This window comes from Diadema antillarum, unplaced genomic scaffold (genome assembly GCF_040938485.1).
Source record: "Diadema antillarum isolate AM-2024a unplaced genomic scaffold, OU_Dant_1.0 seq00001432_RagTag, whole genome shotgun sequence".
Lineage (NCBI taxonomy): Eukaryota > Metazoa > Echinodermata > Echinoidea > Diadematoida > Diadematidae > Diadema > Diadema antillarum.
In genome coordinates this window covers 192,311-219,190 of record NW_027272183.1, presented here as the reverse complement: position 1 = coordinate 219,190, position 26,880 = coordinate 192,311, and the positions used below count along the sequence as shown (strand labels likewise).

Genomic DNA, 26,880 nt, shown 5'->3' with positions numbered 1-26,880 from the left:
CGATGGGAGCACCAGAACTCTAAGAATCCATAATTTCTGAAAAGATTGTCAGATTTTCACTTTCACTGATGCGTTCTATACTAATACTGTTGCATTCACGCAATCTACATGTATTACTATACTAGTACTACAAAAATATGACTTTGATTACTATGAACGTAAATATAGTACTGCATATACATGCACACCAGTGCTGGGAGCGATGCGGAGTATACTGTATTATTAGTGGTTGCATGGCCTGTATGTCCAATCCGCGATCGTGTTGCGTAGCAATGCAGGACGCTTTTTATTGTCTGCACGGTAACCTGAGATAAATAGTGCCTGGAGCGTGTACACACCTGTACAACGAGAGAGAATGTGACTGATCGAGTATGCGTCTACACTATTGAAAGGATGCTTCTTGTTTGCAACGAACCACCTAACCCTAGCACACATTTTCACGCCCGGGCGAATGTCATCATTGGACTGTATAGACCTTTATGGCCGCAACATCGGTCAGTCTGTTCTGTGAACAGAGCTCCGTATTAAGAAAGACTGTCGATCGATTTGCAGTACTTATCACACCTCAAGGGAAAATATGGGTATAAAGAGAAACGACTATTCGTCTTAACATACTCCTCTAATGGCGTTTTCATATGCGACAGAGTAACTGGTTACATCCACAACGCGTTGGCAACGTGACACACTGCAAACGCGATACGGTGAGCACTACTAACGTTGAAACTATTGAGTATTGTCGGCATGCGAATCAACAGCCTTCCATCAGGATCAAATAATTACATTCATAGCAAAGTGTTTTCTTCGCCCGTTTGGTTCTCTCTTGAAGTCTTTTTGTCAAAGTAGGGTATAGAACAAAATGGGGAAACTTGCAGCTCTAGATATCTTGTTTGTCAACAACAAGGATGTATACCAGCCCGGAGAAGTCGTCCAAGGTGAGGTGCGAATCGTCACCAACGAGCAAAAAGGCGACATCAGAGGTGAGTATTGACAAGAATTGAGAAATGAGTCTATAGGTCACATTATTTTTATAAGCTTATCGAGTTTTTGATTGTGCTTTATAATATATGTGTGCTTATGTGCCAGACGCATGCATTGGCTATAAGGCAGAAGAAAAACCAACAACACTGAATTATAGAGCTGAAAAAGAATAAAGTCCACCTCGAAAGAGAGAGAGAATGAGTGAAAGAGTGACAATCGTCAGGTCGAGGTTCAGCTTTGCATCTCTGTATGAATGTCACGCTTGGAGCACCTTTACCGGTGCACAGTTGAACCCGTTTTTTTTTAGTGTGCGTAGTTACATGGCATGGAAAAGTTCACCATCCATCACCAAATGAACTCATGTTAGGAGGAGGACAAGATAGAAGCTATAGTGGACCATGTTCATTGTACATGTACTCGTACTGTAGAGTCGTATAGGGACGTTAATGATAATCAAAGAGGAGAAGACAAGCACGGAAGGAATAAGGGGGGAAGAAGGACCGAAGGACGAACAGAGAGTGGTGTACAATAATAATCATATTCCACGATCTCATTTCATTTCATCACTCTACTTTGAGAAGTCAATGATGGCTATGACAAGCAAGTATATAATTTAGAAATTATGTCATGTTGAACCACAAGCCATATAGCGTATTCGGCGATAAAATGCTGCCAAGCAAATACTACGGTTGATAATTATTGCATGTTATTATCTCATATAAAAAACAATACAACGCAGGGCCGGCGGAGCGTTTTCAAAAGTGGGGGGGGGGGGGGCTTTTCCCTTCCACTTCCGGGTTTCTTCAGCTGACAAGCAAAAAACAAAACAAAACATAACCTTACCGCGCTCACACTTCAAGATCTTCAAGATCTCTATCTATTTCTTTTCAGTGCCACTTACGTGCTTCCGGGTTAAAAAATGCAGGGGGGGGGGGGGGGGGCAAAGTGATGACACCTTATGTATTCAATTGTATGGTGCACAAAAAGTGCACCATACAATACAAAAAGCGAGCCCCCCACCCCCGTTCTGCCGGCCATGAAACGTCTGTATATCACGTTTCTTATAATGAGCCCATTATTTGAATACTGCATTTGTGTCACCGCGCATGCTTTTGAAATAATTGTGATAACAGAAGCTGCAAACGCGAAAGGCCTATACATTTTCAACAGTGCAGTACGCTGTGCGGCTACGATCATCTTCTCTTCGTTGTTGCTTGCCAGCATGTACTTGTCATAAAAGACGAAACAAAGCATAAACAGCATTTCATGACAGCGACATCACAAAATCTCTGGTCAGCTGAAGCCATGTGTTATTACAGGATGATAATGAAAGGTGCAGGTATTGCAAGAAAGGCCGCTTCAAAATTGCCTATTGTCGCGAATTGATTGTAGTCTATCCGTTGTCATGGTATTTTCGATTATCGAACGTCTCAAGGGCAGCATTGCTGCTATTACTAAAGGTTCCGGGGGCCCGTTTTATCAAAAGATAAAATCGATTATAAATTTCCATACCACACAGGCTGCCATAGACTTACAGTTGAAATCAACTATATAATCAATTTCAACTCTTCATAAAACAGGGCCCGGGTTTACAAAATTTTGTAAAATGCAATAGGATAGGATGGTGATTCTGAGTGTTCTGAGTCTATACTTTATACCGCACCATCCATTATGACACCATTATTGTCTATAATGAGCTTTCTATTCACACGTCATTTTTACCATTTTCACTTCGTGTAATAAAGTGTTCATTTATCGTGCTCATGATAAAGTGGGGCTTGACCCCTCACATTAAAGGGCAGTAGGCCTATTCCAGACGATTTTTTTTTTCTGTTGATTGGTTGGGTAAACAGAAAAGAACAGTTTCAGAGCAGTCTGGCTCATTTTTAAAGCTATTTGTAAATATACAAAAGCGATCATAACATTCGATCTTACTAATACTTTAACGTGTAAAAGTTCGAAATAGTGTCCCATTTATTCAATTCAATTCCAACTTTATTTCATTTTTCGAAAAGAACATAAAAATTTCACTTTCTTTGGTAACAGAGAATAAGGTTGCATAATCAAAACAAAGTCAATTGAGAAAAATATGATTGTAGAGCCTTGGAGTTACAAATACGTTGTCATGAAAATTGACTGAAGTGATATAGACGATATAACAATACGCAAAACATCGAGAAATGGAGGGACCCACTAAAAAGACAAGGCTTGTAGAATGTGGACCCCTCAGTACAGAATGTCAAATAGAAAAAAGAAATAAACTGATGCAAAAAGGGGGAAAAAGGCTGGGAAAAAAGCCAAAACAAAAGAAGGTCTGGAAGCCCACTAAGAAGAAAAATTACAAACAGATACACATACACACGCGAATAAACATTAAACGAGACTGGGACGACGAAACTAATTAAAGAAGACTAAAAGACAAGACAGAATGAGACAAGAGTAAACATTACAGGAAGAAAATACAACGGACAGAAAGGCATAACAGATCTAGCGATCCTAGACAGAATTATATTAAAAAAATAATGGCATGTGTGAAAAGGATAAAGAATTATAGAGAAATAGAGAGAAATAGATGCAGAACTAATAAGATCAAATCTACTCTGTAAGTGTCTCAGGACAAGCACGAGAAAATACGTGACAGTTTATTATTTGTAATCGAAGTTTTTCGAAAAGAAATTACAATAAGCCAACGGGCTAATTCAATTCTGTGGGATCATAAAATTGCAATAGAAAGGACTTTCATCTCCTTTTAAATGAATGTAATAGAGTGGCATTTTTTATATCATTATTCACAAAATTCCAATAAGTTGGGCCAGTATAAATAAGTGTGTTCTTAGCAAAAATCGTTCGTAAAAGAGGTAAACGAAATTCATTGGAACGTCGAGTGGGATACTCAAGGAAAAATGGAATGACGGATTTCTTAGAAACATATATCGAAAACGTTGTTGCTGTACATATACATAAATTGCCCCAAATTAAATAAAAACAAATCTTTCATTTTAGCACCTTATGTTGTGTATCCATGTTTCTTTGTCCACGTTTGTTCATTATGACTGTGTGTGTGTGTGTGTGTGTGTGTGTGTGTGTGTGTACCCTTCGTAGTGACGAAGTAGAGCCTTTGTCGGAAATATCAAAAATAATAATAAAAATAATAATAATGAAAACACAGGCAAATAATGAGTGAGTCGTATCATTATGTTCCACTCACAAGTGAACAGTCATGCAAAGAAGGTTGTTAAAGGCTGTTTCCTGATCTGTGAGAGATTTCGCTCTTTCAGCAATCTTTTATCAGGATTTTCGGATCTTCGGGAAGGGACTCTATTTTGAAATGATTACATAATTATGTGCCCGTGCGTGTTTGTGTGTGTGTGTGTGTGTATGTGTGAAATCAAAGGGGCAATCCTGTGTGGCAGTTTTCCGATTTAATTAATAGTCGAACAATTTACAACGCACTGAACAACATTGAGTCAGCTATCTCCTCTTTGACACTCTCAGGGAGAGACATGCAGAATCCATGTACAAACAGACTATAGTTCCTCATCGACAGATTAACACAGGGAAATTGGAAATCATGTCATCAAAACAGTTATGAGCATTTACTTATTTATCCACTAATTCTTACATTCTGCCATTCCTTTATTCGAACAGGCATTCAAATTGAATGCTGCGGCAGGGCATATACCCACTGGTCGGAACAACGGGGTAGCGGGGACAACCGACGTACAGTGCACTACCGGTGGCGCGTGGATTTCTTTGATCTGGATATGACACTACGAGGTGCCGGTACGTTTATATGGGTATATCTCATTAGCATGGAGACCACATAGGTGGCAACCTAGTGGCGAGAGTAGTCTCTGGGACGTCTCCACGACGTCTCCTGGAGACTAGACGGGTCTCCAGGGAGTCGCGAGAGAATCGAACAAGTTTGATTTTTTTTCAGAGAATTTTTCAAGTCTCCATGTGGTCTCAAAGTTGTCTCCGTGACGTTTCCATCAGTTGCGGCCATGTCGCGGAGTCAAATTTTGTCGGTGACTGGGGAAACGTCTCCACGACGTCTCCTCAACCTTGTGGAGATCTATGACGTCTTACCAGCGACCTTGTGGAGACGTGCGAGGACTTTTTCGTTACTGAGAAGACGTCTTACAAGGAGAATTCGCCGGGGACGTCGCGGCGACGTCTCTACTACTTCCAGCAGAATAAGTTCTCACCTTAAAGTGTGTGGAGACTTCTCGGACCTCTCCCTGGGGTCACCTTGGTGTGAGCTCACGAGTAGCCGCGTCTCATCAGCAGTCGCTAGCTGTGACCTCTGTATGCGCTAATGAGATAGGCCCTTTATCGAGTTTCAGAGACATCAGGCAGTAATTTCTGATTCATTCAGAATATGATTTATGTCATTTCAACAGCATGAGTCTTTGATGACATTCCAAAGTATAAAGGAAACATGACACTGGATTCGTTCTAAGTTTGAACTCCCCCTCACCTCCCTTTTTTCTCCCCCACCCCCATCTGCTTTACCACGTGTGTCATTCTCTTATACAGAGAACTAAGACTTGACAAATACCTTTTTCATTATGCCGCACCATTGATGACTTAAAGTGACTTCCGTGGTTAAAAAAAAACAACAATCCTATCTATCTGTGTATCCATTTTATGCATTTATCCATTAGAGTGAAAACTTCTTATGAAGGTATGAGTTTTCGTCGATTTGACTGCCCTCTGTACTAATGAAATGTGTTGATCGTAACTGCTGATCTACATTTCAACATGTCGAAAAAAAGGAACCAGCGAGAATCGAGTCTGTCATATTCTGTATACTGCCTTGTCCGCCTTTGACTACCTAACATAATGTCAGAATTTCGGAGATTAAGGTATTTGTTCCAACTGTCATCGTGTCACTGTCGGCAACCAGGGATAGCCGGAGTAGAGCCTGTGTATAGTAGAGTCGATGCCCGGAAAGCAGTAGACGACAGGCTTGATTCCTGCTGGTCCCTTTTTCCCGACTTATATACTATTTTTTTTTAATGTATATTAGCTTTTGTGATCTTGCAAATTTCATTTGTTCAGAGGGCAGACAAACTGAAGAAAACTTGGGTCTCAAATCTTCACCCCTATGCTTGATGATATCTTGCTTTTGCTTTCACCTTTAATTATTATCGTTATTGTCATCATTATTGTGCATTTTGTTATAATCACCATAGTAAATCATCCTCCTTTTCTTATAAAGATTGTTGATATTAGTGTAATTGTAATACTGATGGCACTATAATTACAATATTTATTATTAAAATAATTATTATCATTCTCATATCATTATTCCTATGATTATCATCATTACTAGGCTACTATCAATATCATCATTTTCATTTTCATTATCATTATAATCTAGGGAAAAACAACAACGCAGCTGATAGAATTGTGCTGCCCCCTGGCGACCATCGCTTCCCGTTTTCCTTTCGACTACCGGACAAGAGGCTTCCGCCGCCGCTGGAGGGGACGTATGGGTGGGTCCGATACTGGGTGAAGGTCACCATAGACCGGCCTTGGAAGTTCGATCATCACGGCACCCGATACTTCAGCGTCATGACTTTCAAGGATCTCAGACATATACCTAACATCTTGGTAAGAGTCCATGGTAATTTTTTTGTAGGCTCACAACCTCAAAAAAAGCCACTGGTGCTGGCATCGAGTGCGAAAGCTTGCCGATTGCTAGATAGGGCTAGCGACACACTGCCCTGAAATTGGCACAGTTTGGTCATACAATATGAGATTTTCAATTCACCCGAAGTTGCTCCCGTACCTGCTTAAACGCTGAATACTAGCCAAAATTAGTACCACCTTTGAAACTCCACCGGCTGTTGTACAATGGCTTTGAGATGACCTCACCAAAAAGACGATATTAATGCGTTACAAACCGAATTGGAAAATTTCCTAATATTGTGCGTCCATCTTTGCTAAACTACGCGACAGTGTGACGCCTCCATAACGCAATTTTGTGTGTTGTGATCTGTATGAACTTCAGAATGAGCTATTCCACTCACACACACACACACACACACACACACACACACTCACACACACACACACACACACACACACACACACACACACTCACACTCAAACACACCTACTTGTATGCACCCATACGCTCACCCAAAGATTTGTACGAACAACTCCAAGATTTTAACTTAAAAGGTTTTATGACATACAAATGCATGTTGATTTGTGTTGATTTATGATACCCTCAACATCACTCTTGCTGTGAAATGAATATCTAGAAACATTTCATACATTTTCCAATATTTTTTTTTCTATTTTTCTTCAGATTACTTGGAATCGCTCACAAAAAACCTTCCTAACCAAGATTCTGGTTGTGACCTCATCTGTCAATTACAGCTAAAGTACTGATATGTTTAACAAAAGACATTGGAATGTACTTTCCCCTTGACCCAGCATAACTTGCATGTTTATTGGATATTAGTGTGACTAACAAAAGACATGGTGAGAGCGTTTTAGAAACAAGCCTTATTTTTTACGGGATTTTAGAACGTATAGTGAGAGTGGCGTTAAAGGGGGAAGGTCGTGCTTTGATCAGGGAAGACAGTCGCAACAACGGAACCATACCACATGCATCAGTGTCTCGTTTACTTCCCGAGCTTATGCCGATATCACCAGAAAGACTTTATCATACTCATCTCACAGGGTTCACACTGTCTCCACGATCTCCCCGCTTGCTTTACGATTCAAAATTGAGCAATTTTGATCGGAGAGATCGGGAAGCAATTTTGGACATGTCCAAAACTTGTTCTGTAAATTTGATTTGAATAAAATACCCGCTCTAATCCCGTCCTCCAAACCCTGCTGCTACGATGTTTTCGATTCAAACCGATTCCTCTACGCTTTTGCCGCTCTCCACCGATGTGATAGAACGGGATCGATCGGGTCCAGATCATGCTAGTATAGAACGGGGGCTTTAGAACTTGAGGGTGGGATGATGATGTAGAGAACAACGCGCCTATTAATCTTCTCATTGTTCATTGGTCTGTAGTCTCCGCAGGAAGGGTCGATGCAGAAGACAGTGTGCTGCTGCTGCTGTGAGTCGGGTCCTATCGTACTGAATGCGTCTGTGGACAAGCAAGGCTACGTGCCCGGTGAGCGGCTCGTCTTCTCTGCCCGTCTCAACAACAACAGCAACAGGTCCATTCATAACGTCAGGGCCCAGCTACAGCAGGTGAGTAGAAGGACATGCCATTGTGTGAAGACAATGATAACGAAATTGAGACAAAGTGCCCCATAATAACCTGAGTTTAAAAATGTTAGTAAAATAGTGATTACTTCAAATTCTACTTCTTATTCGTACCTAAGTGATAAATAAAATGTAATAAATCCATTCATTCATTTATCCGCGTCATAATTGTACTGCTGCTACAAGAAAAAAAATATATGCGCTAGGACCTATAATGTGCCTTTATCAGAGGAAAGACAGTGTAAGTTAAAGTGGTCAGAATTTTGCACGATCAGTTCAGGGTATAAAATAAATGATAGCACAGGCGTAAATGATCGCAAGTATATAGATTGATTTTTTTCTAGCTGCTATGGACAATTTTGTCAACTATTACTGATCATTCCCCAGCCACCCCTCAGTTTTCATCCAAGTAGATATCCAGTGCTTGCAGTTTCGAATTACTTAAGTGGCAATGAGTTGATGTAATGATTCGTAATTAATTGAGCAGAAGGTCACATGGACGGCTCACCATGGATCGTCGACTCACACGCGGCGAAGTTCAAAGCTCGTGGCCGAGGTCAAGTTGGACGGCTGTGAAGAGATGGGGTCGCTCAACTACGAGAATCTGCCCTTGCTAATCACACCGATTCCTCCGAACAACTTCGAGTCGTGCCCAAACATCGACGTCAGATATGTTGTTGCGGTAAGACCAACTTTCTGATGATAAATCTTCAAACTGATGTACAGTAAGCGTAAAAGATACCCCTGGAAGTAATTTACAGGCAGTATATAACCGTTAGAATCAGTTTGCGGGGGGGGGGGGATAGATTAGATTATAGGCTACTTGTAATTATCATCATAAAATTATAGGATTATCGATTTCTACTCTGTCGAAGACCGTCTGCTAAGCTTTCCCGATGGAGTCAATATTTATGATGTAAGGAGTGCTGTTCATATTCAATACTCTTTGTAATTGTAATTAACGGCTAATGCTGTCACTTACTTAGCTTTGGTAAGGCCGACTTTCTGGTAACGAATGACCATCACTGATACACAATTCCGCTATCAGGATACCTTTGCAAGTAATTTGAAAAAAAAAATGGTTTGAATCGTTCTGCTTCTGCTTGGAAAAAAAATGATACTAAGCTTCGAGGTAGAATTTTCTTCTTACTCTATTTGCAAAATTACCTTCAAATTTCCCTTATCATAACATCAACATTTTCAGAAAGGTGAGGTACTGCTCCATAGATCAAAGTCTTTTAGTTAATGGATCAAGTAGGGCTCGGTGTATTTGTTTTATCGTACTCATTATAATTATGTGATGTCCCTGTCATGACATTGCGATGTTGATTCTTGGATATTATGCTGGTGAGATGGGTTTGTCTTCCTCAAGACGACTGCATTGGTTTTCTTTGACAGCTTTTTGTCGAACGGATAGCTGCAATCGGCCAGTGCTGGCCATTGTCATGGCAGATTGGGCGACAAGAACAATACTTAGAGAACCTGCCACTATTACATCTCATCACATGATTACACTCAGTCAGATATTTTTTTTCACCTGGAATAACACTATTGGCGAGGTCTGCAATTGGCAACCGAGTGAATAATTACTACATAAAAGAAATCCAACGCTAGAGATCATGATGAATAGTGTGCTTCGTGTCATTATTGATAAGGAAAAAAAAAATATCTCTCCATAATTCCAGATTGTGGGGGATGTGGCCGGAACCCCATTCGATCTCGAGGTGCCATTTCCCGTCACCATTGGTACCGTTCCCGCCATTGCTCGTCCGCACGCGCCTCCGCAACCCCCACCAGTCCAGCAACAACCGCAAGCATACCCCCAACCACACATGCAGCAACCATCATTGAGCCAAGGGTACCCTCCATCACAAGGACCACCACCACCACAAGGGCACTACCAGCAGCCACCACAGGTGCCACCGCACCCGCAACCCCAACAGCAACTGCAACCGCCACTGCCACCGCAAACGCAACAGACACCACCGCAATCTCAACCTAATGATGTACAGCGGAGCGGCATGCTTCCTTCAAACAAGGTGTTTCCAGCGGATCCGCCTCCGGCTGTGGATATGTCAGCAGGTTATCAGCCGGCTCTGGACGAAGTACCACGTAATTATTTTGTCACCTAAATATATCTAAATTTGTGTGCATGTCTGTTTTATGTACGTTTTAGTCAGTGTTTGTATCAATGTGGCTCATTTCTTACAGTCTTTAAACTTGAATAAAACCTTTGCATTTTTACCATTTTACCATACCTTTGTACTTCTTTCTCACCATCCAGTTGATGATCTTCCACCTCCCCCGACATATGAGATGGCCATAGGTGGCGCTCAAGAGATTCCCGGTGAAGAAGGCAACTTCGGGACTATCACCTACGCTCCGAGGTATCCGTTTTACAACTATGGTGGCGCTCTCACGGAATTGCAGACTTTAGGACAGCCTGTAACAACACAGCCACAGAGTTCGATTTAAGCCTATGAACTACTGCTGTGGTTTACCACTGACATCTGCTTGCACCAGTATTAGAGAGAGACAGAGAGTTAACCGTCCTTCTGGAAGTAGAGAGTTTCTCTTCCTCTTCTCATGCACTGTGGTTGAATTACAGACAAATCTTACGGTCCAGTAGTTTTCCGAACTGGATTTGTACTGGTTAATTTCACCACAAAATCCTGGAAAATTTCACCACAAAATCCAGGAAAATTTCACCACAAAATCCAGAAAAAATTCACCAAGCAGACTTTTTTTTCAAATTTTCATACATCTTAAATGGTCCAGACTCAAGCTGTCCATAAAGAACTTTGTACCATTGAATAGATACTTTGTACAGTTTGGCCTTTGGGTGTTTTGTCAATACCCGGTAGTTCAATTAAGAACACCATTGCAACAGGCTTGTGAAATCTAAAGTAATCGAAAGTTTTGAGATAATCTTGGCATATCAAATTTAGAAAGGAGGTGATTCAAACCTTTTGGAACATTTAATTGTCGAACACAGAATTTAAATGTTGATTGATGTTTGAATATTTTACTTTGTAAGCCAATAAGTATTGATCACAGTTTATCAGGGTAACATGACGACAGTGTACACATGAGGTGTATATATACGTAAATAATATATATATTTTTTATATGTGATTATATGACATATTATATATATATATATATTTTTTTTTTAATGTGATTATATATGTATATTATATATATGATTGTAGATATACATCAGGGCTCGACATTTAGACGCTACTTTTTTTCCTCTTTTGGCTCAAAAAAAAAAAAAAAAACCCAACAACAATGTATTGGTCCAAATCAAAAGGACACATAACAATCCAATTTTGCATCTTAGTTGTCCGATCGGGTCACCAAAAGATAACCCACACATGTCTTTGGAAATTTTATGGCCCAATTATACATTATTCCTTGTTTCTGGGCCACCGTGCCACCGCTTTTTTGAGCCCTGCATTATGTAAATACATGTATAATAATATACACTTGTACATGTATGTATACAAAATATACTCAAGATCGAGAGCAACGTCCACCTCGGTCTAATTTCTTTCAGTGCATGTATATGATATATAATATTTACTGTATATATGTATATATATTATATTTAGAATGTACAGGCCTAAAATTCGGTAATGTTTCAGTGACAAACGTCAACAAGGCTGAAAATGAAATAATTTTCATGACCGGAAGCGTGTCTTGCTTTATGTGACTTACAGTCTTTCTATTTTACCAATTTCTGTCCGTGGGTGAAATGCCATGATTTTACTGCTTGATGTAGTTGTTGATTTGTCAACTTCTTCCAACTCATGCATAATGTCATCTCTTAGCTTTCAAACTATAGGTTTCTTGTTTCTGTTCTGTTGTTATGTTTTCATAAAATCATATTTTGCATTTTTATACAGAAGAAAATGAGGCTGGATATGAAGCTGTACTTATGAGGCTGACAAACTTTTATTCTGCGAATGATGAACGTGAGGGGGATAGAAAAAAAGAAACATAATATATAAAAATATGAACCAAAGTTTCGTCATGGCGGTATACTTTTACAAGAAGGCCCCTATTTTCAAATGTGCCTTTTATCTAGACCTTACAGGGGATATTTTTATGTAAAATCGTTTGTTACTGCATGTATAATTATGACTCCAGTACACGTGACTTTATAGCTGCTTTTCAGAAATGGGAAATGCTATCACTGGTTAACATTGTAAAAATTTTGATACCAGAGAAGTGAAAAGGGTATTCCTTAATATTATGGAGGTTTTCAACATTGTGAACTTGCATGACACAGATTGTCTGCGTGAGTAACAACTTACAGGTAGAGAGAGAGAGATGGGGGCGGGAGATCACAGAGGAGGTAGATATGTTCATCAAAAAGGTTTTTTTTTCATGAGTATTTCGTCTACACTCAGAGAATAAGAAAGTCCAATCGACCCCAAATGCTTGAGTGGGAACGAATAAAGGTGCGATGACGTCATCGCATCACCATTACAATATGTTTATTTGCACAGTAGGTCAGGGCATCCTCTTCGGTAACTAGGCAACGGGCAAACAAACAAATCGCGTGTTGGGCTACGTCATGAAGAACAAGCACCATTTTCCGAGCATGCTGCATGTTTGAGAGCTACATGTATTTCTTGGTCCTTCTTTGACTACGACAAGCTTTGCCCTTCTTACTACCCCTTATGAGGAGCTTGCCCAAAATGCCGAGCACGGGTGCAGCTAGTGTTGTCTGATTGACAGATTTCTTTTTCTTCTCTGTCAGGGAAACAGTTGTTCTGCTTCCGAGAGCTCGACGGGTGTTTTTGTGACACCGTAAGTTCCGTGTTTGCTGAGAGGTTAGCGGGACGTTACCATGCAGAATGTTTAGAGCGCATTCGCAAAGACATTCCACGAGGTCCTTATTTACACCCTTTAAAACACCGTTCCTCTGTGCCCGACTTCCCTGTGCCAGGACGTGGAGATAAGGAGCGTTTTCCTCTATCGTCGCGACATGACGAATGACGCTGTCGATGCTACTCCGACGATATTTATTGCTAAATATCGATCCGGTAAATGATGCTTAAGAAGAAATGAGGCAAGAGGTTAGAGAGGGATAGTTAAAGATTAAGCTTTCGGCCTCAGAATCCGTAAGGAACAGTATTGAAGCCATCTTTTCTAACGCGTTTGTCGTAGACAATGCGATGGATTTTGTTCTCCGTTCGCGTCACGAAAGCCGTGTCCTTCATGCGCGCGATTCTATCGGGGTTTGTGACAGTAGTGAGGCCACGTTCTCCGCGAATTGATTCCTCCTCGCACCTTACAAGCCCCCAGAACTGCGGCTTTCAGTTTACTGGAACAACATTTTTCATCTTTACATCTGGATTTTTAGATGACGGAGAAGAATTCTTGTTGATATTCAAAATATTCAGTCTTTGTCATATTGTTTCTCTGTCCTTAGCTTTCTTCAGAAAGATTTAAGGGCCAGTTTAGAGACAGCCCTCAGTTCACTATTCTTTTCAATTTTGGTGTTGTCCAATAGCACCCCTTCTTTCTCATAATAGGATTCCACATACTTTTGTCGCGCATCGAGCGATTGCCCCTGTACGTTACCACTTTCGGGAATGCATTCCGAAGGCCAGCCACTTGGCTCTTGCTTTACCTTCAGAAATAGATCTATGTACTCTCTAAAAAGCCTCCCTTCTTTTGATTCTGAGTTGTATTTGCTTGACACCGAGTTCGACCGCCTTTTCACTTCTTCAGAAACACAGGTTGACGAGAACGCTCTCTCCATATCCAAATGCTTGTCACAAGGTGTCATTTGCTTAGTGTTTACGCACGAGCGGTAAAGTTGGATGAGAAGTTTCCCACCTTCTCTTCTGTAATTGAGAACAGGATGTAAGAGCTGATGGGGAGGATATAGGCCTACTTTACACTTCATGACACCAAAATAATGATCAATGTCATCGAAATTGCTTGTGAAGACGTCAGGATGCCCTAAGGGAGACTCCCCATATTTGCTCACCCATGGATATAAGCTACAAACATCTACGTACTTGATGCGCTCGTTACCCTGAATCTGACAGTGTATGTCTATGGCATTTGTCCTGTCTCCGTTAAATGCGTCACGCGGTCGAAGGGGTTCTTGGAAAGCATTGTGAGAGATGGCAGTTACCCCTCTATGATCCTCTTGCGTACCGAATAACCACTTGCAGAATTTGTCTAGTTGTCGTCCCCTTTAAAAATGTGTTCCCTAACACCACAAGTTGTGAGAATATTGTCCCATTTATCGTCGAAACAGTCTTGACACACTTCTGAGTGCAATGCACAAATTTGGAATGTGTTTAAAGACCGGCCCGTGGTCATTTGCGTCACTTCGTCATCCTGTCTGCATTCGAAATAAAAAAAAGATGAATTTCTGTTTGTCTTTGGATCCTTCTTTCTGTTTGCTTCTTTTCTTTTTGGGATGGGGAGAGGACGCATAAAATACTGATACCCGTCTTTGATCACCTGCGTTTTGCATCACTCACAGTATTCTGCCAACTTGCGAGCCCTTGTAGAATAGCCCATGTGACCCTCTATTTACATATACAACTATTCGTTAGCGTTTGTCTTGTATGGTGTACTTTTGAAATTGTTCAAGTTCAGAGTAACCACATCTTTTGTCTTTGTCCACTGCAACAGCTGCGTACAATTCATTGGCTTTTAGATTTTGGGTTCTGTATCTACTAGGGTCCTTAATTTGATGAAATGTTAGCGGGTCTTCATTTTTATTGACATGGGCCATGGCCACGGCTAGAGCCCCCCACAACAAAGATTATCTTCGTTAGAATTTTGAATGAGTCTTTTCTTTTTGATGAAGCGGTCCATGGGGATCATGTTTTCTGTAGACTTGCCTCCCTCAGGCCCTCAGGCATCTGGATGTGGACAACCTTTAGATTAATCCCCCAAAGAGCCGAAATCCTTATTAGATTGCAAAATTTGTTCGATGAGAGCGATGATTCGCTCCACCGTGAGTTGGTCTATACTCATGTTGATGGTATGCCCACAGCAGGCGTCAAGTTGGGAGACGATATGACAAAGCCTACCTCATCGCTTTTCTCAAAGTTTGCCCTAGCTCGTCTTATGATGCTCTGAAGCAATGCACTCACCATGTGCTCGTCATGGCGGGTCAGCCTTCTCCATTATAGATCGAACAGTTAGTCTATAATCGATAATGCGTCCTCTGAATTGCGGCGCCCCCCCCCCCCTTTCTTCCTTCTGCTGAATGGAGCAAAATTCCCATATCCTTTCCTGAAAAAAAAAAATGAATCGCCGACATTAAGATATGATACCACGCCATATAATACATATATACGTATATATATATATGTACACTGTATGTATAATATACATACATACATACATACAGATGTCATTAGCTGATCTTGATACGTATATCTGATGCCTACACTTTTTCTGGCGCGATGACATCCCTCTGTGAGACATCCCGATCCGATATCTGACTGTCGGAAGGTTGGTCAGGATTCTCGGCACTGGTTGACTCCATCGCACAGTGGGCCAGAGAGATACCAAAGTGCGCCAAAAGTCACTTTGGGCACCTGGGATTTTTTAATTTTTGACATGCGCCCTTGAGAGGCAATACTTTGAGGAATTTATCATTGAAATATTTAAATCAGGTATGTACATTAAAGGGGTATATTTCCTACCTGAAGTAGCAAAATACAATACTTTAAGAGTTTCAAAGCAAATTGTAACCTCTTTAATAAATAAGTAATGTCAACATGTAGTTTTTGAGATATCAACCTGTAATTTCTCCCACATATTTCTCAGAATTCATTTTACGTTATGAATGCCATAAAAATGCAAAGAAACTTAATGTTCATGAATATTTTACGCTAAATATCCTGGAAAAGAGGCTAATTATTTGTCTTTTTAATATACCCTAATGAAAAGTTTAGATTGCCACGGATTTCCAACTAAATTCTATTACCACCACATTCCTTGATGTCTCAGCTTTAAGCTGATACCAGATTTGGCTGCCACCTTTTGCCACTTTTTGTGTTAGAGCCGATTTTCCGCGACACATTACGTCTATTTTGGACCTTGCAGCCACTCAGGAATGCTGTTATATCATACGGGGCCGCATGAGGGCGGCATTTTTGTAAAATTTATTATTTTTTTTCTCGCACGTTAAAGGCACAGAAACATGAATTACACTGAAAAAGAGGCAAACAGATTGTATAGGGCTAGTCTGGCACCTAAAAGACCCCTCCTCAGACGATAAAAGAGTACATAATTGCACATAGCCGAGGCCATATAGCCTATTGTTCATAATTGTCATAGCCACTACTGTAAACATAGCTATTTCCACTGCGTTACATACTGTGTGGACACCTAAATACTTCGATCCTACTCTTGACATATGCAGATAGAACGTTATACACCAAAACACAGAGATTTTATTATCATCGATTACTCGTTGGAAACAAAGTCTATTGCTTTCCGGCCGCTCAGCAAAGTGTATAGGATCGCAGTTTGTGAATCCGATTGCAGGTGATTGTCAGACATTGCTCGCGTGATCCTCATCGGACGATCTTGCCTCATCGGATCATGCCTGATATGTCTGACATTGACCTGATAGGCGACCAATACAAGTCGGATTCATCAGACTGTGATCCCATACACTTTATGGGTTGTCGGAACAAAAAAAAAAAAAAAAAAAAAAAAAACCTTTGCTTCCGACGACTGATGAGAAAAAAAAATCATTGTGGAACGTGGATGAATTAATGATTTCATATGATGGTGATTCCGATGAATTTTTCATCCAAAAAAGAAAAAGCTTTTCCATGTTAACTTTTATACACAGTAGATTCATTCTTGGCTGCTAAATCATAACCTTTCATTTTCCTGATTACTGACTTCACAATTTGTTATTTTTCCAGTAAAATTAGACAAAATGGTTTTTGCGCTTGTAATCATGAATTGATATGGCATAGGCCTAAGGTTATAATTATGAAGTAGAGAGATAAGAACTATATCGGAGATTGATTTTATATCGCACATTTTATTTTATGTCCTGCTAGAATAAAGTGAATAAATTCACCCAAAAGTACAGCGTTCATACATCATAAACTTATTTTGTAACTAGTTTACATGGACAACAGTATCATTTTGCAGTACGTGTGTAATATGGAACTTTCAGCATAAATTCGATTCTTTTAACGAAACCCGAATGTTTACACACTTTCTGTGACATGTAAGCATCGTGTATTCAATGGTAGTATATAAGCAGTGTCAGTGAATGTGAAAAGATAAATATTAATCTTTAAAGAAAAAAATAACAGCCTAGGATTTGCATTGCTTTACTCGTCATTTACACAGATTTTTGGTAGCCAATGAAAAAACAGCATCACAGTGACGTCATATGAGTTTGAAATTATGTTCAATCAATTTTACGCCCCAAATTACCCCTAGACACCAAATTTGGGTAAAAAGAAACCACGGAATATAATTTTGGCGCACTTTGAGCTCATTCTGGCCCACTGTGCATCGGCTCGGAAAATAAATCCCTTTGCGTGTCCACGATAGAGTCAAGTTGAGAGGGCGCGTTGAAAGAGTTGTCTGTCGGTGAGGGAGACGATGGTGGGAAGGACTCTTGCGTACCGTATATATCTTGGCCCTCGAGAGTCGGAGATTGTTCCCGCGGTGTCATCTATGTCAATACGATGATAAAAGAAAAATACAACAATGAGGTTGTCACGACATTGCACTATTGTGAGCAGACACTTACCGTCACATTACCACCATGGCCAGTCTGGGGAATATCGGGATCGGAGGAGTTCCCTTCCTCTGCACTCTCCAACTCGTCCCAGTTGAGGAGTCTCCTGCGCTGATCCATCGCTTGTTGCCTCTGTTCGCTCCTCTGCGCATGCCGCCTTCGTCTAGCACTTGCCATATATGTAGCGTAGAGGGCCTGATGTTCGCGCTCGTTTTGGCTAGACTGTTCAGGAGTCATGTTTCCGGACATACTATAGATACGACAAGACAAACGGAGAAAAATAAGCTTACAAATTTCTGTCAGAATTCTAGTCATCAAAGACATTCACGGTCATGCGCTAAGATGACGAGAACAAAAGATTATGAATGTCTATGCGACCACGTTTTCATGTTTTCGAAAGTACGCGTACACACATACAGCTGAACGCAGAGATATTTACATAAAATGACACGTTATCTTACCAATATACTCCCTACCTCAATCACAACACCTTAGTGCACATGCTTAGCTTTATCAATGTTAACTGTCGACCTCGTCTAACATATTTTAATATGCGCAACACGTTCTCAGGTCACCAACTCAACAATGGAATACAACGTAGAAAATGTAATATTGATGTACACTTTTCCGGGTGTCTACGTCCACTGCAAGTCAGAACTTGTTCCGATGATGTCTCCTCTTCCAGAGCTACGAAGTCATCAGGCTGCAGATCTCGATTAATGATTCAAATGTCAAGATTGCGATATTCATAGAGGGTTTTTTTTTGTTTTTTTGTTTATGGCCCTATAGTTACAAGAAATACCACTGGATGGTGGTTGCTATGCACCAGGTGGTAGCTGGTTGCTTATGCCCCGTATAATCAACAAATACAGGGAGAGCCATGTACACTCGGTCTCTCTACCGATACATATTTACATCACATACCTCCTTCCACACGCGATTTGTTTTTTACCCGTTACCTAGTTACCGAAGAGGGCATCTTGACCTACTATGCAAATAAACATATTGTTACTGTATGCTAATGCGATGACGTCATCGCACCCATTGTTCGTGCTCACTCAAGCATTTGGGGTCGATTGGATTTCCTTATTCTCTACAGTCTCTCAGGAATTCAACAAGCAGTATTCTGGAGTTGCCTTTTCATACTATAATTGATGTACAAAGAGATAAATTCATATCTATATTTGTTTATGCGTGAATGTAGGCATAATATATTTACAGTACTAACAACTAACAAAGGACCCAAAATAACACACCTATCTGGCATGATATTTTTTTTTTGCGATATAAATACATTTTACAAGAAACGAATGTTTTTTATACCCCCGCCAAACGAAGTTTGAAGGGGGTATATAGGAATCAGCGGACGGTCGGGCGGTCGGGCGGTCGGTCGGGCGGTCGGTCGGTCGGTCGGGCGGTCGGTCGGGCGGTCGGTCGGGCGGTCGGGCGGTCGGTCCGTTGCAAATCTTGCGTCGCGAACTACTTCCTCAGTTTTCAACCGATTCCCATAAAACTTGGCACAGATGTGTGCCTTGGGTTGCAGATGTGCAAGACGTATTTTTTGACAGTACCCAAAAGTACGTTGCCATGGTAACGGCATATTATGGGCAAAAATGGGTACAAATCTTGTGTCGCGAACTCCTCCCACAGTTTTTGATCAATTTTTATGATATTAGGTACAGATGTTCATCTGAATATGTTAATGTGCAAGACGCATATTTCCGCAGTGGCAAAAAGTGCGTTGCCATGGTAACGGCATGTTATTGGTAAAATATAGGGCAAAATGCTTCATGGCAAAACTGCTTCATCAGTGTTCTTCCAATTCTCATGGAATTCGTATTGAATGTTTGTCTTAGGATATAGGTCAGCATGACACATTTCTTGACAGTGACAAAAAGTATGTTGCCATGGTAACAGCTCACATTATGAGCCAAAATGATGGAAAATTTTGTGTTGCAAACTACTTCCTCAGTTTTTGCCCAATTTCCATGAAACTTGGTACAGATGTGTGCCTTTGGTTGTAGATGTGCAAGACGCATTTTTCGACAGTATCCGAAAGTACGTTGCCATGGTAACGGCATATTAATGGCAGAAGATCAAGGAAAGATCTTGCGGATTTAACTACTTCCTCAGTTTTTTGACCAAAGCTTATGAAATGTTGTTTTGACCAAAGCTTATGAAATGTTGTCTGGCGGGGGTATAACCAGTCGCTGTAGCGACATTTCTAGTTTTCTTTGCAAAGATTTGCATGCAAAATGGTGCATACCATACAACAGTTGATTCGAGCAAGCCAAGCGTAGTAGGGTAAGAAGGAAAACAAGAGGGTTTTCCAAAAGTTTTTTCTTTAGTTTCGCGTGGGAGACTGCAAAATGTAATATTGAATTCATGTTGAAGATTGAACCTCAACTTCATGTATATCGTATACCCGTTTTGTAACAAGGAGTCTCAAAAGAAGAAAAAAATCATTAGGGAGGCAAAAAAAAAAAACACCTCTCCTCAAAGAATGCGTCCACATAATTCTATAGCGCAAAGTTTTGCACTGAAAGCTTGATAATATGATGTTTTTCCTTTTCTTTTCGCATTTCTCTGAAATCCAACATAGTGTCAGACACTTCATACAGATGTACGCGGTTGGTGTTTGTTATTCTGAAGGTTTGTTAATCCGACATGGAAGTAGGGTTTATCAGCTCGTTATAGCGAAGATCGCGAATTTCGTATATGCTTTACTTTGTGCAATACTTGAGACATTTGGAGACTTTGTTTAACAAAAGCACTGCCTCCTTTCCAGTTCATGATAGATTGTGTTTATTTTGTTTGGTTCTGTGTTAGTGTTCTCTTCTTTTTTCCAAAGTCAATTTTCAGTTTGAGGAAAAATTTCCTGTAAGGCCTGCATTTTCGATCTACTGTCGTTGCACTTTAGGGAAAAGAATGAAAATGATGAATCAACATATTGATGAGGCACCAGTAACACAAGCAACTCCTTATGACAACTTCGTTGCCGATAATCTTAATTCAGCAGTAAATGAACTGCCTTATGATCTTAGTAATGATTTAAATCTGAACACGTCATGTAATTACATAACAGTTAATCAATTCAAAGATATGTATTTTAATTTCTCTAAAGACACGTTTTCTCTGTTGCATTTTAACATAAGAAGTCTGAATAAACATTTTGATGAGTTAAAATTTTTATTAGAATCCGATGCGAGCCAATCACTCTCTATCATTGGACTTAGCGAAACCTGGTTGACTTCCACTACGGAAGATTCCTTTGCAATCGACGGATACAATATGTATGTCAGTAATAGATCGGACAGAAGTGGAGGCGGTGTTGCATTTTATGTATCAAGTATTTACAAATGTATTGTTCACAACGACATTTGTAGAATGGACAACACTGTTGAATCTCTTTTTGTAGAAATTTCTATCCCAGGATGTAGGAATGTGTTATTGGGTATAATATACAGACCTCCTAATTCGAATACTTTAGATTTTGTGACATATCTTTCAGACCTGGTAAAAAAACCCAGTTTTTAGAAATAAGGATTGCTTTCTACTTGGTGATTATAATATTGATTTGCTGAAATCTGGAAATGATTGTATCTCAAGCGAGTTTCTTGAGACATTTTTGTCTTCATCCTTTTTGCCACTCATTACTAAACCGACTCGCGTCACGGATCACTCTGTTACTTTAATTGACAATCTGTTTTGCAATATCTTACCTCTTCCCGATTCTTTTATAATTCTCTCAGATGTGACCGACCATTTCCCAATCATGACTCATTTTACTTTGAAAACTTTGGCTAATGATGCTAAACCTTCGGCTCCTTTATGCAAACGTAGAGTCTCATGTGAAAAGTTAGCCAGTTTTGATGCCGCTCTTGATAATGCTGATTGGTCACGAGTTTATGAAAATGATGAAGTTAATCTGTCTTTTGAAAATTTTATGGAAATATTTAATTCTCTTTTGGATGATATTATTCCAAAGCAAAAAAGTAAAAAGGATTATAAAAAGACGCCTAGGTTACCGTGGATTTCAAAATCAATTCTTCGTTCAATTAATAGAAAAAATCGATTGTATTATAAATATAAAATGGAAAAAACTGAACGATCAAAGAACAAATATACATTATATAAAAACACATTAACTAGGATTTTACGTTTGGAAAAGAAAAGGTATTATTCTCAGCAGTTGTTGAAATTTAAGTTTGATATTAAAAATACCTGGAAAGTTTTAAAGCAGGCAATGAATATTCCGAACAAAAAAGCAGAAATAGATGAAATAAAGTGGGATGATGAAATAATTGATGACCTTGTTGATATTGCAAATGTTTTTAATTCTTATTTTTCAAAAATAGGTGAAACGCTTGCTCATGGTATTCCGGCTACAGAACAGAATTTTACTGAATTCTTAGGCCAGTGTAACCCCAACTCTATTTTTTTTAACTCCAACAAACAGATATGAGATTATCGATATTGTATCCTCTTTAAAAAACAAACGTAGCTCCGGTTATGATGATATAGATAATTGTATCCTTAAGGGTGTTATATCATCAGTCGCAGATCCCTTGGCTCACATTTTTAATCTGTCAATTTCTAATGGTATGTTTCCTGATAAACTGAAATTGGCTAAAGTAATTCCAATATTTAAAAAAGGTAATAATCTGGATGTCAGTAATTATCGTCCAATCTCTTTATTATCTTCATTATCGAAAGTTTTAGAAAAAATAATATACACCAGAATTATCAAATTTTTAAATGTACACAAAATATTCACAAATTCCCAGTTTGGTTTCCGAGAAAAACATAGTACCATCCATGCAGTTCTTCATTTTATTGATAAAGTCGTTAATGCAACTGACAATCATTCCCATTTAATTAGTATATTCTTGGACTTCTCCAAGGCCTTCGATACAATTAATCACAACATTTTACTCCACAAGTTATCGCACTACGGAATACGTGGGAAGGCCTTGGAGTGGTTCAAGACTTATTTAGCTGACAGAAAACAGTTTGTTTCAATTAAAGATAATAATTCAGTTATAAGAGATGTAAAGTGTGGTGTTCCACAGGGAAGTCTTTTAGGGCCGCTGCTATTCATAATATATATCAATGATTTTTCCTCTGTTTCAGAGGTACTTTCCTTTATACACTATGCTGATGACACCAGTGTTTTTCTTGCCCATAACGATATCGATGTTCTTGTTCAACAAGCTAATACAGAATTGAAAAAAAGTGACCAACTGGGTCAGAGCTAACAAGTTGTCATTGAATGTTCAAAAAACAAAATATATGCTTTTCAGCAATACTGTTGATTCTTTGAATTCAGAAATAGTTCTGGATGATTGTAATTTAGAAAGTGTGTCATATTTCAAATTTCTTGGTATTTTTGTAGATAATAAACTTTCTTGGAAAATTCATATTGATCATATTTGCAAAATCATCTCTCGAAATATAGGTGTTATGAACAGACTAAAATTTTATATTCCTGAAAAGACATTACTTGTGTTATACTCCTCTTTGATACTCCCTTACCTTCATTATGGAATTTTAGCTTGGGTCAATACACATCAGACGCTGCTGAATAGAGTGTTATTATTGCAAAAGAAAGCCCTCCGTATCATTTCCAATTCTCCCACTCGTTCACATACAAATGTATTGTTTAACTGTAATAAGCTATTAAAAATTAACGAATTATTTTTATACAACTTAGGCCAATTTATGTATATGTATGATAACAGTTTACTGCCACCTATCTTTGGTTCTATGTTCCAAAAAAATCAATCATTCCATAATTACCCCACCCGACGCTCTAACGAGTTTCATTTACCACTTCTTCGAACGATTTTAGCAAAGAATACACTTATTTACACTGGACCTAATTATTGGAATTCCCTGAACCACGATATAAAATCTGCTCCCTCTATATACTCCTTTAAAAGGAGATTGAAGTTTTTTCTTTTGCAATCCTATAATGACGACCCCCTGAATCAGATTAGTTCATAGGCTTATTTTGTTTTCCCGTCCGCAAAATCTTTATTGCCGTTTTTTCATTATTGTTACCTTAGCCTTAGCTTTGATTATGATAAGATATTCTTTAACTTATACCTCGCAGTTGAAGGGTTTGTTGTATATTCTTCTTTTCTTCTTCTTCTCTTTCTTCCTCTAACCTCCGATGATCGTTGTCTCTGTTGCTTACTCCTGTCTATTTTGTTACCTCTTCGTCGCGCTGTAGTCTTGTTTCCTGTCGTGTCGTCGAGTCAGTTTTCTTCCCTATAAGTAGTCTTGTTGCTGTCCCAGTCTTGTCTCATGCTCATTATTTCGTTTGTTATTGTTTTGTGTGTAACTGTTTGTCCGTCTGTCTCTTAGTGGGCTGCTAAACTTTTTATGCCAAACTTTTCGTGCTGCTTTGTTGCTATATTTAGTCAAATTTTGCATCGAGTTTTTAATACAAGAGGGGCCCACACTCTACAAGCATTGTCTTTTTAGTGGGTCCCTCCGTTTTTTCACACAGTGCATATTGACAATTCTTTCATTTTCGTTACTTCTGCAACAATTGCAATGTATTTATACTATTAGTTTTTCTCATTATTGTTGGTTTCTTTGTACGAATTTACATACATTGTTTCTATCACTCAAGAAAGTGAGATTTATGTCTGTATGATTTTATTGTGGAAAAACGAATAAATTCGAACTTGAACTATTCGAACTTGAACTATTATTGTTGTCGCTTCTCCAACATTTATAGGGCCTATAAATGTTAAATCTATAACTCACAATGTTTGATCCACTATTTCTGAAAAGGCAGTTCAACATAATTATTGAGTGTCAAATCTAATGAAAGGTTGGAGGAATGACATCTAAAATGTTGATTTACCATGGCATTTTTAAAGTGATGGAAACATGAATATCCGGCAATAGTAAAGAGGCATGCAATGAAAACCTTTGTTTAACGAGGGCTTGTGTTCAGTGCAGCATGAATTGTGTGTTACTCTCGTTTGTGAAATGTTTACATCCAATGCTTCAATATGGTTTGTTCTCAACCTACGTCTTTCTGTCACCGTTCTCATCTGTAAATATTAAAAGCTTTATATTTGTCCCAATATTTTTGCCTGTTTCATGCATTCTTTTTATTCTACAAATGTATAATTTCAACTCGTCTTGAAATGGTAATAATTATGAGTGGTGATGATTGTATGCATAGCAGTTTATGGTGGGTTCCTGCACGCCTAATGCGAGTTCCAGTTAAGCCAGATCGGCGTTACACATCTGAAGCTTTTCAGAGTGAGTCACTATAGCACGGGACTATCAGTGTGTGTGTGTGTGTGTGTGTGTGTGTGTGTGTGTGTGTGTGTGTGCGTGCAGTGGCGGATCCAGGGAGGACCGCAACCGGCGCACGCCCCCCCCCCCTTTATTTTTTGTTGAAACAAAAAAAAAGAAAAAGAAAAAATGGGGGAGGGGTGCGTGCGCCCCCCTTTAATTTTGTAAACGGGCCCCCTCTTTACGGAATTCCTGGATCCGCCCCTGTGTATGTGTGTGTGTGTGTGTGTGTGTGTGTGTGTACTGTGTAGGGGGGGGGGGTCCTCATCTTGCCTCCTGATGTTGTGTTTTGTTGTTGTGATGCTGTCAGCCTTCTACGTGTATGGTTTGGGACATTTTCATGATTGGATGATATTGTGTTGTGTCTTCGCAATGTTTTGGAGCATTTCTTCACTTGCCTGCTTACCTTGTAAGTTCTACGTAGTAGCATCTCAACAGCTTTGTTAGCAGACCATGCTCTGCCTGCAATCGTATGTGCGCCTCCCTTATTATACGCGACCTTATGCGGACACATCAAGAACGGTACAACACCACCCTAGTCTTCCTCGGACTTCGAGCAAGTTTGTCGAGAGGCAACCACGAAAGAGAAGGGGAGGGAGGGGGAGGAGCTAGTGACAAGTGTACATAATTTTGGGGTGTACAACGAGTGGAGAACGCCTATAACTAAGAGTCCTGTTTAAGCCAGATCTAGCTGTGATGTTCATGCGAAGCTTTACCAAGGGAATTCCGTAAGCAGTGCCATGTGTAAGAACTTTAGACTTGCCAGTGGCTGAACCACGCAATAGTCTGATTAACGTCCTCAAACCTAGGTTACCTCCTTCCTAACATCTCACTTATCATCATCATCATCATTATCACCATCACCATCCAGTTTTGATCTAGGCGCATCCCCAATGACGGGGGCGGCAGAATTTACCTCACTCTAACATCAGCAACCGCTCTCACACCTTCTTGCCATCTCGCCCCATTTGGGCCATCCTCCTTCCTCTAACAAACCTTCCCCAAACTTGTTGCATGTCACTATTATCCAATAACTCCAGCACTTTCCCAAGAAAATGATCATTATAGTCCTCACCGCATACCCGTATATCACCGCATTCCCTTCGTCCTTGACAGCTGTTCTATATCTCATTGCTTCAACCCCAAAATCTCCATCATAATTTCATTCTTCTTTTTATTCATTGATTTCACACGACGAATGAATGTTATTATGGTCATGCCTATACTGCCTGTTGGTTTCAGCCACCCAGACTGAAGAACATCGATTAGGGCGCTGTGGGGCGCTGTGGGGGCGCTGTGGCATAGTGGATAAGACTCTCGACTCCTAATCGGAGGACCCGAGTTCGATTCCCGTCCAGTGCTTAGGTCCTTAGATAAGATGTTTTTACCCACAATGTCCCTCTCGACCCAAGTAAATAAATGGGTACCTGGCAACGCTAGGGTAATAATAATGGCAGGGCCCTCTGGTAGAGCAGTGGCAACACTGAAGAGGCTATCCTGGATAAATGAGACTTTATTACAATTATCATTAATTATTACCGCATATCATAATACCAATATACAACGAGTGATATTA

General features: G+C 39.7%; 1 protein-coding gene across 1 annotated transcript; it reads left to right on the top strand.

Annotated features, from left to right (window-relative positions):
- Window positions 1–856: 856 nt before the first annotated feature.
- On the top strand, window positions 857–10,696 carry LOC139709409 (arrestin domain-containing protein 3-like). The gene is made up of 7 exons (XM_071621376.1): window positions 857–977; window positions 4,627–4,761; window positions 6,365–6,597; window positions 8,024–8,206; window positions 8,709–8,903; window positions 9,907–10,333; window positions 10,506–10,696. The coding sequence occupies exons 1-7, from the start codon at window positions 857–859 to the stop codon at window positions 10,694–10,696; spliced, it is 1,485 nt and encodes a 494-aa protein (XP_071477477.1).
- The last annotated feature ends 16,184 nt before the right edge of the window (window positions 10,697–26,880 follow it).

What these genes read in the sequence shown, in the direction of transcription:
- LOC139709409 (XM_071621376.1), top strand. Translation starts at nt 857, where the DNA reads ATGGGGAAACTTGCAGCTCTAGATATCTTGTTTGTCAACAACAAGGAT. An exon ending in GCAAAAAGGCGACATCAGAG is followed by an intron (nt 978 to 4,626) that starts GTGAGTATTGAC and finishes TTATTCGAACAG; the next exon opens with GCATTCAAATTGAATGCTGC. An exon ending in ACGTCAGATATGTTGTTGCG is followed by an intron (nt 8,904 to 9,906) that starts GTAAGACCAACT and finishes CCATAATTCCAG; the next exon opens with ATTGTGGGGGATGTGGCCGG.